This window comes from Platichthys flesus, chromosome 7 (assembly GCF_949316205.1).
Source record: "Platichthys flesus chromosome 7, fPlaFle2.1, whole genome shotgun sequence".
In the NCBI taxonomy this organism is placed as follows: domain Eukaryota; kingdom Metazoa; phylum Chordata; class Actinopteri; order Pleuronectiformes; family Pleuronectidae; genus Platichthys; species Platichthys flesus.
This window is the reverse complement of record NC_084951.1, coordinates 27,642,574-27,656,163: the sequence shown is the minus strand read 5'-3', so window position 1 is coordinate 27,656,163 and position 13,590 is coordinate 27,642,574. Positions and strand designations below refer to the sequence as shown.

General features: G+C 47.3%; 1 protein-coding gene across 1 annotated transcript; it reads right to left on the bottom strand.

The window, feature by feature from the left end:
- Positions 1-1,155: 1,155 nt before the first annotated feature.
- LOC133957229 (uncharacterized) lies at positions 1,156-13,545 on the bottom strand. Its single transcript, XM_062392704.1, has 26 exons — positions 13,410-13,545; positions 12,873-13,018; positions 12,603-12,756; positions 10,934-12,468; positions 10,481-10,645; positions 10,272-10,370; positions 9,685-9,907; positions 9,486-9,548; positions 9,007-9,113; positions 8,411-8,548; positions 8,026-8,133; positions 7,694-7,835; positions 7,037-7,266; positions 6,826-6,988; positions 6,534-6,578; positions 6,364-6,443; positions 5,675-5,787; positions 5,409-5,592; positions 4,675-4,759; positions 3,989-4,134; positions 3,667-3,757; positions 3,356-3,504; positions 3,142-3,227; positions 2,920-2,989; positions 2,706-2,827; positions 1,156-2,085 (listed from the first exon to the last, which is right to left on the bottom strand). The coding sequence occupies exons 1-26, from the start codon at positions 13,543-13,545 to the stop codon at positions 1,782-1,784; spliced, it is 4,884 nt and encodes a 1,627-aa protein (XP_062248688.1). The 3' UTR covers positions 1,156-1,781.
- Positions 13,546-13,590: the final 45 nt, after the last annotated feature.

The window sequence follows — 13,590 nt, the reverse complement described above, 5'->3', positions numbered from 1 at the left end:
TCAGCCACGACCTGCTCAAAGTGACAAGAAAATCAAATACAATATTTAGTTCAAGTTTATTGTCAAATGCACATCGATCACATTCATCAGTCACTGGCTCGTACAGCAACGCTCCGAATGTTACAGGCAAAAAATATTATATCCTTTAAAAAAAGGAAAAACAGTGCAATTATATGCAATAGTGCACTTATGTCACGGTGCTGGTTTAGTGAAGTTTAAAAGTCTTAAGGCCTGGTGGATGAAACTGTCTCTGAGCTGGTGCTGCCGGCCCGGATGCTGCTGCACCGTCAGCCAGACGGCAGCAGGAGAACAGTTCATGTCTGGGGTGTAGAGGACCTCAATGGATGGGAGCTCCGTCCTGGTGATGTGCTGGCAGACTGCACCACCCTCTGTAGAGCCTCACGGTTCAGGGCGGTGCAGCCAGTCAGGATGCTCTCTGTGGTGCACCTGAGTCCCTGTGGAGCCTCTGCAGGCCTGGCCGTCTTCCTGATGGAGTCTGTGTGATGGGTCCAGGTCAGGTCATCACTGATGTGGACCTCGAGGAACCTGAAGCTGCCGACTCGCTCCCCCGACGTGATGGAGAGGGGGGCGTGTGCCAAAGATATGAACTGAAGCTCAATGGAATGAAATGTCACGACTGTAAGAAATTTAAATACAATAAAATGTGACAATGCAAGAAAAGTCAATTGTGCAACAGGGAGAAATTAAATCTAAATGAATGAAATGGAAGATAAAGACCTGCCCCCCCCCCTCCCCACGCACAATTTACACCAAAATCTATAAATTAAAAAACCTCTAAAACAGATCAACAAATAAAGAAGTGAAATAAAGTTCTGACATGTGTTTTAATTGTTTTCTCTTGCATTGGTCCTGTCGACACAACCAAGTAAATATACAGATAAAAACATTCTGTCTTCAAACAGTCATACATGGAACCATAACCCTAACCCTAACCCATGACTAGTATCTAGAGCAGAGACTAAAGGCTCAGGCACCACAGACGATACAAAACATTATTCACATTTTTGGTTTTGGAGGATTTGTTAAAACTGTTGTACTCCTTGAATGATGTGTTATTCATTGTCATATAATAATAATAATAATACTATAGACACAATAAATGAGTAATCAATAATAAGTATGATGCAGGGGGGGTTTTGCCATTTCCTATTCTTTTTGCAACATTTAGAGTTCGTCTCTTTCAAGCTAAGGCTGAAAAAGCCAAAATAACAGAAAGCACACACATTAAAAATCAACATTCACAATATGGTTAGTTTTGGATCCAGAAATTCGAGAAATCAGTTTAAAAAAAAAAATTTAACATTTGAAAGAATTGCAGTTGTTCTTTTCTCCTGGAAACAACAGACGTGACCTTCAGACCTTCAGACGCAGCAGCAGTGAACAACAAACCTAATACACACGTGTTCTCTTATAAATTGATAAAAACATTAAAAATGTCCAATGTAGACACTTTTATAATCTCATAATATTCAGGTTATAACTGACTACACAAACAATGAAGATGGTTTTGGACCCAACAGGCTCAGAAGAAATCAGATGAACAGTAGAGGGAGAATAATCGGCCTTTTGTTTTCGATCCAGCACAAAGAGCCTGATGTGCAGAGACTACATGTGTGACGTGAAGCAGGAGCCTCGAGGGAACAGCAGACTACATGAGCCTCAGGGAACCACAGAAGAGAGCCTGTTTGTGAGCTGAGGAGAACAGAAGAGACCGTTTATCCTCCAGCTTGCTTACACACACACACACACACACACACACACTATCTGAGGAGCTTTTCTAGAGTGGCTGGAGACGACTGGGGGGTGGAGTAGTCGGAGAATGAGGAGTAGTCGGAGGGGGAGTAGTCGGAGGGGGAGGACTCGGAGGGGGAGGACTGGGCGGTGGCGGACTGGGCGGTGGATGTGGTGGATGGGTTCAAAAGCTCCTCACAGGCAAAGTAGTCCTTGAGGGGAGCGAAGAGGTGCCGGATGACGGGGACGCTCCAGGACTTCCCCAGCACCTTCTGCCTCTCCTGCCGGCTCATGTTGCGCACGTCGGTGTAGTGTTTGGGGAAACCAAAGATCCTGGAGACCAATGAAGGAGAAGATGATTGTTAGCTAGACCCAAATGATTTCATTCTATAACTCGGGTGAAACAAAGAGAAATGGTGACGTGTGACCAGTCTTATTTCAAACACCCATAATTTGTTCCATCCAACTATAGTCAGTGGACATCTGGGACAGAACATGGTTCTAAGGTTTTGACCTTGTTGCGTCGGTACTACCGAGTATCGTTTCTCGTTCCAAGTGAGAATCTGTGTGAGAGGTACCAGGACACACAGAGACAGAGCTGTGAGTCCAGGCAGCAGGTCAGAGCAGCGTCAGGCTGAAGGCTCCACTGGTCTCAACCTGCTGTGAGATGAGCTGTGGAACACAGGCTGAGGATCGCAGGGTAGCCCGCCTGGCTCCAGAGCTGAAGAGGTTCACGACAACATCAACAGCTTCACGTGGACATCACCATCATGGTGACACCATCACTTCATGAGAGTTGCTTGCTTGTCCTCACAGTCTTTGTGGACGATAGCTTAGCATTTACTAGCTTACTAGTTTACTCCATCCGTAAGTTTAGTCCAACATGTTTTAGCATTCTGGCAATTCTCCCCAGCACACCCAGCCACTCCTAATCCCAGTGTAAGAACACCTACTTCTCCAGTTCAGTGATCCAGAGGTTGTCCTCCTTCCCGTTGTGGAGGACAGGCAGCAGACTCTGGCCTTTCCCCTGCTTCAGAGAGTTGGAACTGGTGGTGATGGTCCTCACCTTAGTCACCTGGAATCAGACGATGTCCAGAAGGAGACTAATGGGTTAGGGTCGGATGGTAGAGGACAAGGAAGCAAAATAAGACTGAAGAGAGGACTGACCCTGGCTTCTCTGCCGACCTCTAAGCAGTCCTGGAGACTCAGCCGGTCGCTCTGAGACGCAGCGAGAGGCCTGACGGGGAGAAGCACAGACACGTCAGCTTCCAGACGAGGCACCATGCACATCATAGAATTGTGGAGCTCCTTATACGACACTCTAGTTTTACTACAGCTGCTACAGTCAGTGATTCAACAGCTCTACTTCATGATGAATCCATCTCTGACCTGCTCATCCCCGGGATGTTTCCCCAGAAGTTACGAGCTCTGTGGGCCGGGCTGACGTTGACCGCGTCCACCTGCACCGGGTTGCACTGTCAACAGATCGAAGGAGAGGAAGCTCCCTGTGAGTCAGCCATTCAAACATCTGAGCTAAAACCAGCAGGACAACAAGGACAGAGGGGGGGGGAAGAGAGGAGGAGGAATCGGACCGAGGACGAACCTCGAGGAAGCGACAGATGTTGAGTTTGTCGTGGGTGTTCATGAAGACCACGTTCTCAAACAGCCAGAAGAACGGCCGCGGGTCTTCGTCTTTGGGCTTCAGCAGCTGAAGGAGGCGGAAGAAGTCAAAGAACAACCGGCCGGAGCCCTCTGCAGGAGGGACCAGGAGAACAAAGAGGAGAAGAGAGGGCAAAGGGTTGATTCAATTCATCATGATTCAATCAACCCAAAGGTCTAACTGAGGAAGCAGCTTCTTTCCAGATGGAATCAGTTTGTTATGATTAAAAATGAAGTCATTGATCAGATTCGTACCATAAAGTCCTTTTCTGACCGGGTTGACGATGGAGAGGTCGTTACAGGGGCTGCCACCGATCAGCAGGTCAAACTGACCCCAATGCTCCAGCTGGACCGGCACAGAGAACAAAGGGTCACTGTAGTTTTTAGCCGATATATATATATATATATATATCTGTAGATCACATTTTATTTGTTCTACCTCTCCTAACAGTCCTCCAAACAAAACAGCAAAAGATGAGTTAGGTAAATCATGTAATGTGAGTGAAAAGCACAATTTCAAACAACAAGAAAGTGTGTGTGTGTGTGTGTGTGTGTGTGTGTGTGTGTGTGTACATACGTGCTCCATGGTGATTGAACGGGCGTCGCCCACATGGATGATCTTGGCATCGTGGTGGACGGCCGCCACAGCGATGGAGTCTTCACAGATCTCTGAGGCAAAGTATTTCTCCACCTTAAAGCCGAGCTCCTTCAGCACCAGCAAACCTGAAGAGAAACACAACGGGTTCACACTCTGAGGTTCTAACACATTCTGTCAGAGCAGGTCAGAGAGGTCAGAGAGGTCAGAGAGGTCAGAGAGGTCAGGTCAGAGCAGGTCAGAGCAGGTCAGAGAGGTCAGAGCAGGTGAGAGAGGTCAGAGAGGTCAGAGCAGGTCATAGATGTCAGGTGAGAGAGGTCAGGTGAGAGCAGGTTAGAGCAGGTGAGAGAGGTCAGGTGAGAGCAGGTTAGAGAGCTGGGAGAGGTCAGAGCAGGTCAGAGAGGTCAGAGCAGGTGAGAGAGGTCAGGTCAGTTCAGAGAGGTCAGAGCAGGTGAGAGAGGTCAGGTCAGGTCAGAGCAGGTGAGAGAGGTCAGAGAGGTCAGAGCAGGTCATAGATGTCAGGTAAGAGCAGGTCAGGTCAGAGCAGGTGAGAGAGGTCAGAGCAGGTGAGAGAGGTCAGGTCAGGTCAGAGCAGGTGAGAGAGGTCAGGTGAGAGCAGAGGGCTGAGCCACTGTGTTCGATCCCAGAGGCTCCAGGCGCTGACTCACCGGTGGCGATGCCATCGAACAGCGACAGCACCCTGAGTGGCCGGCGCTGGTCGGCGGGGATGGACGGGTAAACCCGGTGCGGCTCCTACTCAGGGAAACACAAAGGGACGACTGAGTCACTTGTTCATGTTTAAAAATATAGACATTAAAAAGCAGTGACATTTTCTATTGTATTATCTACTGCTATCTGATCTTAATAGACTCAGGTGTTAATTTTTGTTATGATACAAATAAGTTTATTTTAAATATATATTTATCTTAATCCAAGGTGCATCCATATGTTTGGCTAGAAAGTCAAATTTACTACAGAAATGTCTGAAATGTAACTTTTAAATTAAATAGAATATGAAGAACTAAATTGTTCAAGTTAAATAGTTAATAGATAAAAGTCTTATTCAGTAACAGACTGTGAAATGAAAGAGTCATGACGTCCTGGTTGATGAAGAACTGATTAGTTGATCAATGAAAACAAACCAGCAGACGTCTTTCTCCGGTTTACATCATTTTAAATTGAATACGTCAAGTTTCACTCATTTCTGATGATTTACAGGAAAAACAATGAATCTAGAAACTAATTCATGATGAAAATAATGTGTAGTCGAATCCCAAAGGCCAATTCTTACAGATTCACTAAGAATGTAAATCATGAAGATGAGTTCTTCAGACATTTATGGTGTGTGATACAAGTGAAACGTATGTCGTATAGACAGGGTCACGATGGGAGGAGCACTCACGAAGGCCATGGCGCTGTTGTTGGCGAAGACCTCCTGGACTCGGATGCTCCAGTCCTCCCTGGGCATCAGAGCGCCGTGGGCCCGGTGCGGCTGACACAGGAAGCAGATCCACGGGTCCGTCCGCTTCAGCTTCTCAAACGTCTCCGGACCGACGAGGACGTTCAGACAGTCCTCGCAGAAAGACCTGAGGGGGGAGAGCAACACATCTGGACTCTACACTCCATTGTAAACATCTTAGAGCAGGCTGAGTGTGAGGGCGGACCGACCTGCAGCAGCTGTCGTTGCCACACAGGATCACCTCCAGGCCGTAGCAGCAGATGGTGCAGTACGACTGATATCCGTCTTCATCGTACCGATGAAGAGTTTCTGTGAAGTTGAGCTGTGGAGACATGGATCAGAGGTTAAGGAACTCATTGACTGTGTTCCAGCAACATGGAGGTTCTGACTCGGGCTGAAGTGGGAACACGGTTTGTCCCAGTCCAAGTGGCAACTGGTCAAATGTGAAGAGACTCCCTGAAGGCGGATCCCATGACCTTGACCTTCCAAACCCCCTCAGTTTAACCTTGAGTCCCCAAATGTCCTTAACAGGTTCTAGAGGCTGAAATGGGTTGAGTGAGGTCTCAGCTCACGTTTATACCGAATGTGAAGAAATCCCTTTGAAGCAGATCTCAGAGGTTTGAGTTCAGAAGAGCAACGTGTGGGGTCACAATGACCTCTGACCTCCACAGTCTGATCAGGTCATCCGTGGATCTAAGTGAATGTGTCTCCACCACGTGTCAAGTGTTCTTGAGATATGGTGTTCACAACAATGTGCTGGACGGACGACACGAGAACATCCACTAGGGGTCGCCAGAGGAGTGGGACATAAGAATGCAAGGAGCTTCAGTTCGACCTGATCCACAGTGAACTGGGAGGAGTCTTCACTGAGTCAGAGGAGATGTTCATGCTTCCTTACTTTACACTTTAAACAGAGGCTTCCTTTAAACAGAGGGTGGGCCATCGCCACGCTGTCGGAGCCACAGCACAGACACAAGCCTGCAGACAGAGAAACACAGATGGGTAGAAACAGGAACATAATACGACTGAATGATTGAGGTGAATAAACAGGAACAGTTTATTAATCACCTTCGATGTCCAGTTTCAAGTCTGTGACCCGACGAATTGATTCCTCTGCAAACAAAAGAAGATCGATAATCAACGACTCGATGGTTTGTGATCCAACTCAAGTTATGATCCTGTTTCACGTCATGTGTCTGAGCGTCTGAAGGATTCATCAAAAACCACTTCACCAGTTTCAACACATGTTTGAACCGTTACTTTCTGAGTGGAACACACACGCAGTGATTTCCTCTCAGTCACATGTTACAGGAGTGTTTGTGGGGTGACTCAGATGAACCGTGAGTGACAGGTGGTGTACCTCGGAGCTGCTGGTCCGGCTGGGTGTAGGCGCTGGTCCCCTTGTTGACCATGCTGGTTTTGATGTAGCTCCTCCTCTCGGAGGGCACATAGTTCGGCGATGTGTCGTTATCCAGCTCAGGGGACAATCTGCTTTTCTTCCTGTGTCCCCTCCCTCTTCTCAGCTTCGCCCCCCCTCCCTCCCACTCATCTTTCTCTCCTTCCCATCCCGCTGCCCCCCCTCCTCCTCTGGATCCCGTCTCCTTCACTCCCCCTCTGGTGCTTTTCCCCACAGAACCCACTCCTTGCTCCCCCGACAGTCTGGTCAGAGACACAGACACTTCTTTCATCCCCGATCTCAAGAACCTCTGGGGAGAGGAGGAGTTAGAGAGCTGAGGGGAACAGGAGGCTACTGGGAAGAGGTTCTTCTTCGCCATTGGCCGGTTGGTTATTTCACCATCACCTGCACAGAGGACAGGCGAACGTAAAACTAAGCATCCAAAACAGTAGAGAATACTTACCACCATACGTGCAATAGTAACTAATGTAGAGCCTCAAATAAACATCATTTCTGATAAATCACATAAAACTGTGGCCTCAACATCCCCAGCTTATAAACATGTGTTCAATCTGTACCGTCCTCAAACACACTCTTTATAAAACTGTGCATTATGTAAACAGTGGACCACTAAAGCAACGCTCATATTAACTTGACTAGGATTTGAATGGTGATAATATCACAGCTCGTCCACAGAACAGTAAAGTCCTTCTGTTCTTATACTGAAGCTCCGGGGGAAATCACAATGACTGAATCCAGCAAAGCAGCTTCATTTTTCATAATGGTAAATAACACAGTTCATCTGTCTGGGCTCTTACTCAGATGGTCGTACCATTTACAGAAGCCGTTAGTTTGAATCCGTCCGGTCCTGTGGGTTGAAAGCCTGCGAAGGCCCAGTCTAACATCTGGATCAGCAGCAGGTTCCGGTCCTCGGGCGGAGCAGGAAAACGTTTCTTACAGCGAAGTGCCGCCTCCTGACAGACAAGGAACACGAGTCAGTCACACCGAGGTCCCTCAGGTCACTCGTCAACATATGGAAGCAGGTGAATCTGTCAACCAGCTCAATGGCAGAAGCAGAAGCTGTTTCCGTGGACTTTATCTGTGGACCAGTGTCCCAGCACTTCCCCAGTTGGTTTCTTTCAGAAAGCAGAGAGACACACAAACCTCCAGTGACAGGAAGATGGCTTCTTTGTAGGTGGCGTGTGTGGCGAAGGAGCTGGAACAGAAGTACTCGCCAAAGGCAGCAAACGGCTTCAGAGTCAGCAAACTGACCTGGGATCAGAGCCCAAAAAGAGGAGTCAGAATAAAAAGAATACACATCTTTTAAGGATCAGTTCCTCAGCAGCTGGTCGTCGATGGGAAAGCACAGGATATTCAACCCGTTAAAAAGCAGGAGGGCAAAAGTGAATAGTGTTGTTAGCTTAGTACTACTCTGCTGTCTCTGTGTAGAGGAGGCTGGTATGTGCGTTAGGAGTATAAACTCAGATTCAAACTCAAACTCAGATTCTAAATCAATGCAAAACGTCATGACCTCACACACACGACTCACTGTTGAGGACATCTTCTGTCCCAGCCACTCCACCGTGCCCGTCCCTGGAAGCAGCGTCTCTGATCCACAGGACGCCAGGATGGCCGGCCAGGGATCATATCCCTCCACCAGACCCCAGACCAGGGGCCTGTTCGAGGCCTGTACAACACATAACACGTGCTTAAGCATAACTACTGATAGTTCTCCACAATGTATGTATATACATAGGTTCTTAAAATGTTTCTCTCTTGGCTGATTCATGACTTTAATACAGGAAACTATTTTGTAGAGCCTCTAATCACAACAGAGATAATGTGTTGGTTGCTTTGTTTCTCTGTCGGCTAGTTTTTTAATATCCAATATTAAAAAACTAGCCCACAATTTACTGTGTTAATGTTAATGATTCCTAAGATGTCTTTATCAAACCTTTACGACAAAGATATGCAATTAAGATTTGATATTTCAGTTTAACCTTGAATTCTAAAAAAAATAGTGTTTTTTCAAACGAAGTTAATATGTATGTTAATACAGTTATCAGCAATAGTAACACATCAGTCGATTTTATTGTGCGATTAAGAAATGTCTTGCTTGTCGTTTGTTGTTCTGTTAGACCTCACCAGGAATCTTGCTGGTTTGGGGGGTTTGCTTCCTGAAACCTCTTCTTCATCTTCATCATCACTACCGTCCAAGACGTGGAAGATCTCTGCCTGTGGACTTGGTTTGGCTGAAAAACAGAAACAACTTATAACTGAAATCAGGACTCAAGAGTTTTACAATAAAATACAGTGGCAAGACAAAGAATGGGAAACCTTTGGATTCACCTGGTTCACTTCATTAATAATAATCTAGAAACATAATTTACTACTGCACTGAATCTGCTCAATAAACTGTTTTCAGACATGAATTCTGGAAAATGTTGTCCAGGCTCTTTGTGTAGTTTGTGTTTCTGAAAGCAAAGTGAAGCAGCAGCAGCAGGTGGTCGGGTCCGACTCGTTCACACCAACAGGAACATGTGAACAACTGACTGGAGATCAGTTCCTGACTGAAAGCAACACCTGACTAAGTGCAGATGATCAGTATATTCTTATTGTCTTACCCTCTGTCTTTTTTAGCCTTCTGATCTGAGATGGTTTGGATTCCTGCCTGACTTCAACCACATCTGAGAAAAACCATTCACATTGATCATTATTAGAAACAACATGTAGATTTGCTGCTGTTGTAGATGCACCTGGATAATAACTATAACTTGAGTGATAATGTCCGGCCTCTTGTAGCCGGTCCCCTGAAGGTCTTACCAGAGGAGTTATCGGTGCGGTCGGACTCTTCCAGAAGAATGACGTGTTTGGAAGTCATTCGTTTGTGTTTGGCCACAGAACTGAAACCATCTTCAGATGAACTCTCATCATCCTCCTCTTCTCTCCTCATGCTGCCACGACCCCACGGGATGGGAAGCTTCCTCCGGCGGGTCCACCTCCCTGGTTGAGGTCCGGGGGGAGGAGCCTTGGTGCCGTCGAACGCCTTGAGACAGGAGAACAGAACCCAGGGCTCGGTATCATATGGTAGCATGCTAACACTTCCCATCTCACGTTTAACACAAGGTTTATCTGAGGCTGATGTTGTGCTGATGGAAGGTCATTAGTGTTTAGTCCAAAGACACATAGCGATACACACGCTCAACAGCTGATGGCGCTAGAGAAGAAAAACTCACAGGACTAACAAAATGATTATTGTGAGAAAAACATGAATGTGTAAAACTAATTTTCGTGATGAGCCAATGGTTAGATGGCAGATATTTTATGGAGCATGTCAGGAGGTATTAGAGTTCGGGGAGGATCATCCTCTGTGGACCATGAATAACATAATCTCAGCTTTTAACACTCACCTGAGAAAACACCTGTTTCCTGCTCAGAGAGCCGGGAAGAGCCAGGAGCGTCAGGAGGAGTCTGTGCAGAGTGGAACCCGGGCTGATGCTGCTCAACATCTGTCCACACAGGGAAATCTTCCATTGGTATTTCATGTCAAACACAACATTTCTACAGTCAACGCACGTTTCATTCAGTATCAATTGAGAAACCTCTGAACACTGTTTACCTCTGTCCAGTGATAACCTCCTGAGCTGCTCGTCTGTTTGTCCCTCAGCGTCTTAATGAGACGCAGGTAGTGGAGGGACATCTGATCCGTCTCTGGAGATCCGGCTGCACACAGACCCAGCTGGACTCCCAACCCCGACACCCCAACTCGGGACAACTGATTGAACTGAAGAGAAAACACATAACATATCAATGTTATTATCAAACCCTTATCACAGAGAAAAGTCCTTATAACAGTTAAACTATCAACTTTATCATTCATAAAAGAAAACACAAATACTGCAGAATATATGGAACCTGAATTAAGAAAATTAAAAAAAGAAAGTAGAATATAGTTTGGATTAGACTCAACAGAGAAGTCTGAAGGTCTGAACCAAACAAGCAGGAGTGAACATCTGAATGGTGCTGGTTCAAATCCTGAACTGAGACTGACCACAGAAATGAACCTTCTTACATGAATTCTGTCTGGGTGGTTCAGCACGGTGTTGATGTCCCTCAGGGTCACTCGTCCCAGCTGCCGAGGAACACTCAGCCCTATACTCCATAGCACTGCTTTATAGAAAGTCACCGCAGCCGTCAGGAAGTCGCTCCTCTCCTGCTCCCCAAGGTCCACGTTAGCAGTGGACGACATGTAGTTCATGGCATTGGAGCCCAAGTTCATCTCTGATGTGGGGAGAAGATCCCCCTCAGTGTGGAGGAGATAAAGGTCGGGTCTCCTGACAAAGCTCTTAGCACGGAAGGGACAGAAAATGGCCGCCGCATAGAACTGAATCAAAGCAGAGGTCAGCCGCAGCTCTGCCACGACGTCTGCTTCACCTTTCTGCTGAACTCCATCCATAGAGCGCAGGGGCGCCAGCGACTGGCCGAGGAAGATGAAGTGCAGTTTGACTTTATGATCCATCAGCTGGGTTCTGATCCGGTCAGTCTCCGCTGTTCCCCTCAATGACTCAAAATGCTTCACTAGATCCGTCCAGCTGTCGACCATGTTCCCCACCGTGCGGATAAAAACTAGAGCCTGTGCCGAGACGGGCTGCGATGTGTTGTAATCAGCAAACAGCTCCTTCAGACTGTCATCAACAGAGGGGTGGGTGGAGCAGTGGTGGTGGATGTCTCCAACAAAGTCCACCACGTACTTGAAGGAGGCAGAGAGCGCGTCCTCGCAGGCTCTTCCCGCGATGCCCGGGAGGCCGGAGAGCGACACCAACCCCGGGCTGTGGCTCTGCAGCTCGAACACGAGCACCTGGCTCAGCTGGAGGTCCGGAGCGCTGCAGTAAAACACAGCGAGGTTGGACAGACAGAGGTTGGATCTCTTCAGCGTGTCAAGCAGAAGGCGTGAATCAGACTGTACTGCGTCTGTGCCCATCTCCAGATCCACTGATGTCTGTGGCTCAGCGGCATCCACACTCATGTGCAGAGTGCACAGCAGCCGGACCACACGGGCCCCGGAGCTCTGGTCAAAATATCCAACCAGGAGGACGCTTGTGCTTTGTCCTGCATCCAGCTCGACCCCCATGTACAGGTAGAGGCAGAACGGCGTGAGGGAGCAGGCCTGGATGGCGTCTTCTGGGGGGGGCGGGTTTAAGATGGCAGAAAGCGAAGGCCCAGAGATATCAGAGTGTGTTCTTGTGCTGAAGGTTGAATTTGAGTCCAGAGTCTCTCGTGAGACTTTCCTCGTGAAACTCTGCAAAGCGTTGCTGCTGCAGGGACTCGTGTCTTCACCTCTCTTGTCCTCTGCTGCTTCTGTTTGCTCCACTTGCTCCTTCTCCTGTGCAAACGGTTCTATCTCCGGTTTCACCATAATGTCTGAGTTCTGCTCCTTCGTCACATCCATCATCAAATCATCATCATCGTCAGATATCAGCACCACTTCTTCTGCAGACCTGTTTGGATTGTCTCTTGGTTTCTTTTTTCTTGGTTCTTTCCCTTTCTTCCCTTCCATCTTCAGAATGATCTCCAGGTTCCGATGAGGAGTCTTGGAGGAAAGATGATCTGTGAGGGGAAGAAAACACAGAGTGGAATCTCAACACACATGGAAACCATGACAGCTGATCAAACTATGGTGAGCCTCCTCAGGCTTGGTGATTAATGCCACATATTAATCTATGGACATCCACTGCTCCCACCTGAGTCAGCAGGAGTCATCCTCTGGCCTCCTCTGGCCTCCAGGGCGTGATACTCCCGGCCTTTGTTGTTCTTATCAAAAAACAGCTTAACCCACTGGAGGAAGGTCAGAGACACCGTGGGGTTCCTCTTCATCAGCGCCTTCTCTGGGATGTACTGCAGAGACAGAGGAGAACACAGAGAAGCTTCACAAATCTCTACTTGGAAGAATGACCTCTCACGTCATGAAACAACTCACAAAACACACAACTTTTATATTTAGAGAAACCTACTCGTACGACTCCAACTTTTCTGAATGCAGCTTGCAATAAACTGTAGTTGTGGATAGAATCCAGCTGATCATTGCTTTGGAACCGGACCTTGGAAAGATCCAAAGACCCAGGAAACAACAAGTCCATCAGCTGGCAGTAAGCTGCACCTGGATACAAACACACAGTCATTGTGTTAACTGTGTGAAAGGCCCTGACATCGTGTGTGTTGTTGCTGCTCGACAGATCAAATTGGTGAAGTTTCATCTGCAGAGACATCTCTCGTCTCAGAACAGAAATAAACTTGATCTGCAGATTTAACAGGAAACACTTGGATAGAACGTTTAAACCAAAAGCTGTACACTATGGAACATGTGATAATTATTATCCAATTATTCTCCTCTTCATCATGTGTAGTTAGGCCAAATATCAGAATATCCTCTTACTCAACAATGTGCACTGAAACCTGTCAGTCTTCTTCTAAAATAGAAAACAAAGAGCGAGGCCCTGAAGGCTCAGCCCACCTCCGACCCTCAGACCAACCTCTGTGTGCCGACCTACCTGTGCATACCTGCTCCACCTTGGTGAAGCGTGTCTGTAGCGTATCGTTGAGCCACGCCAGCAGCTCATAGCGGTTATATGAATGTATATTCACTGCTGCATTCACTGCTACATTCACAGCTACATTCACTGCCATCTCCCAACACGGTGCACAGAGCTGCAGAGACAAAAATGCATCTAC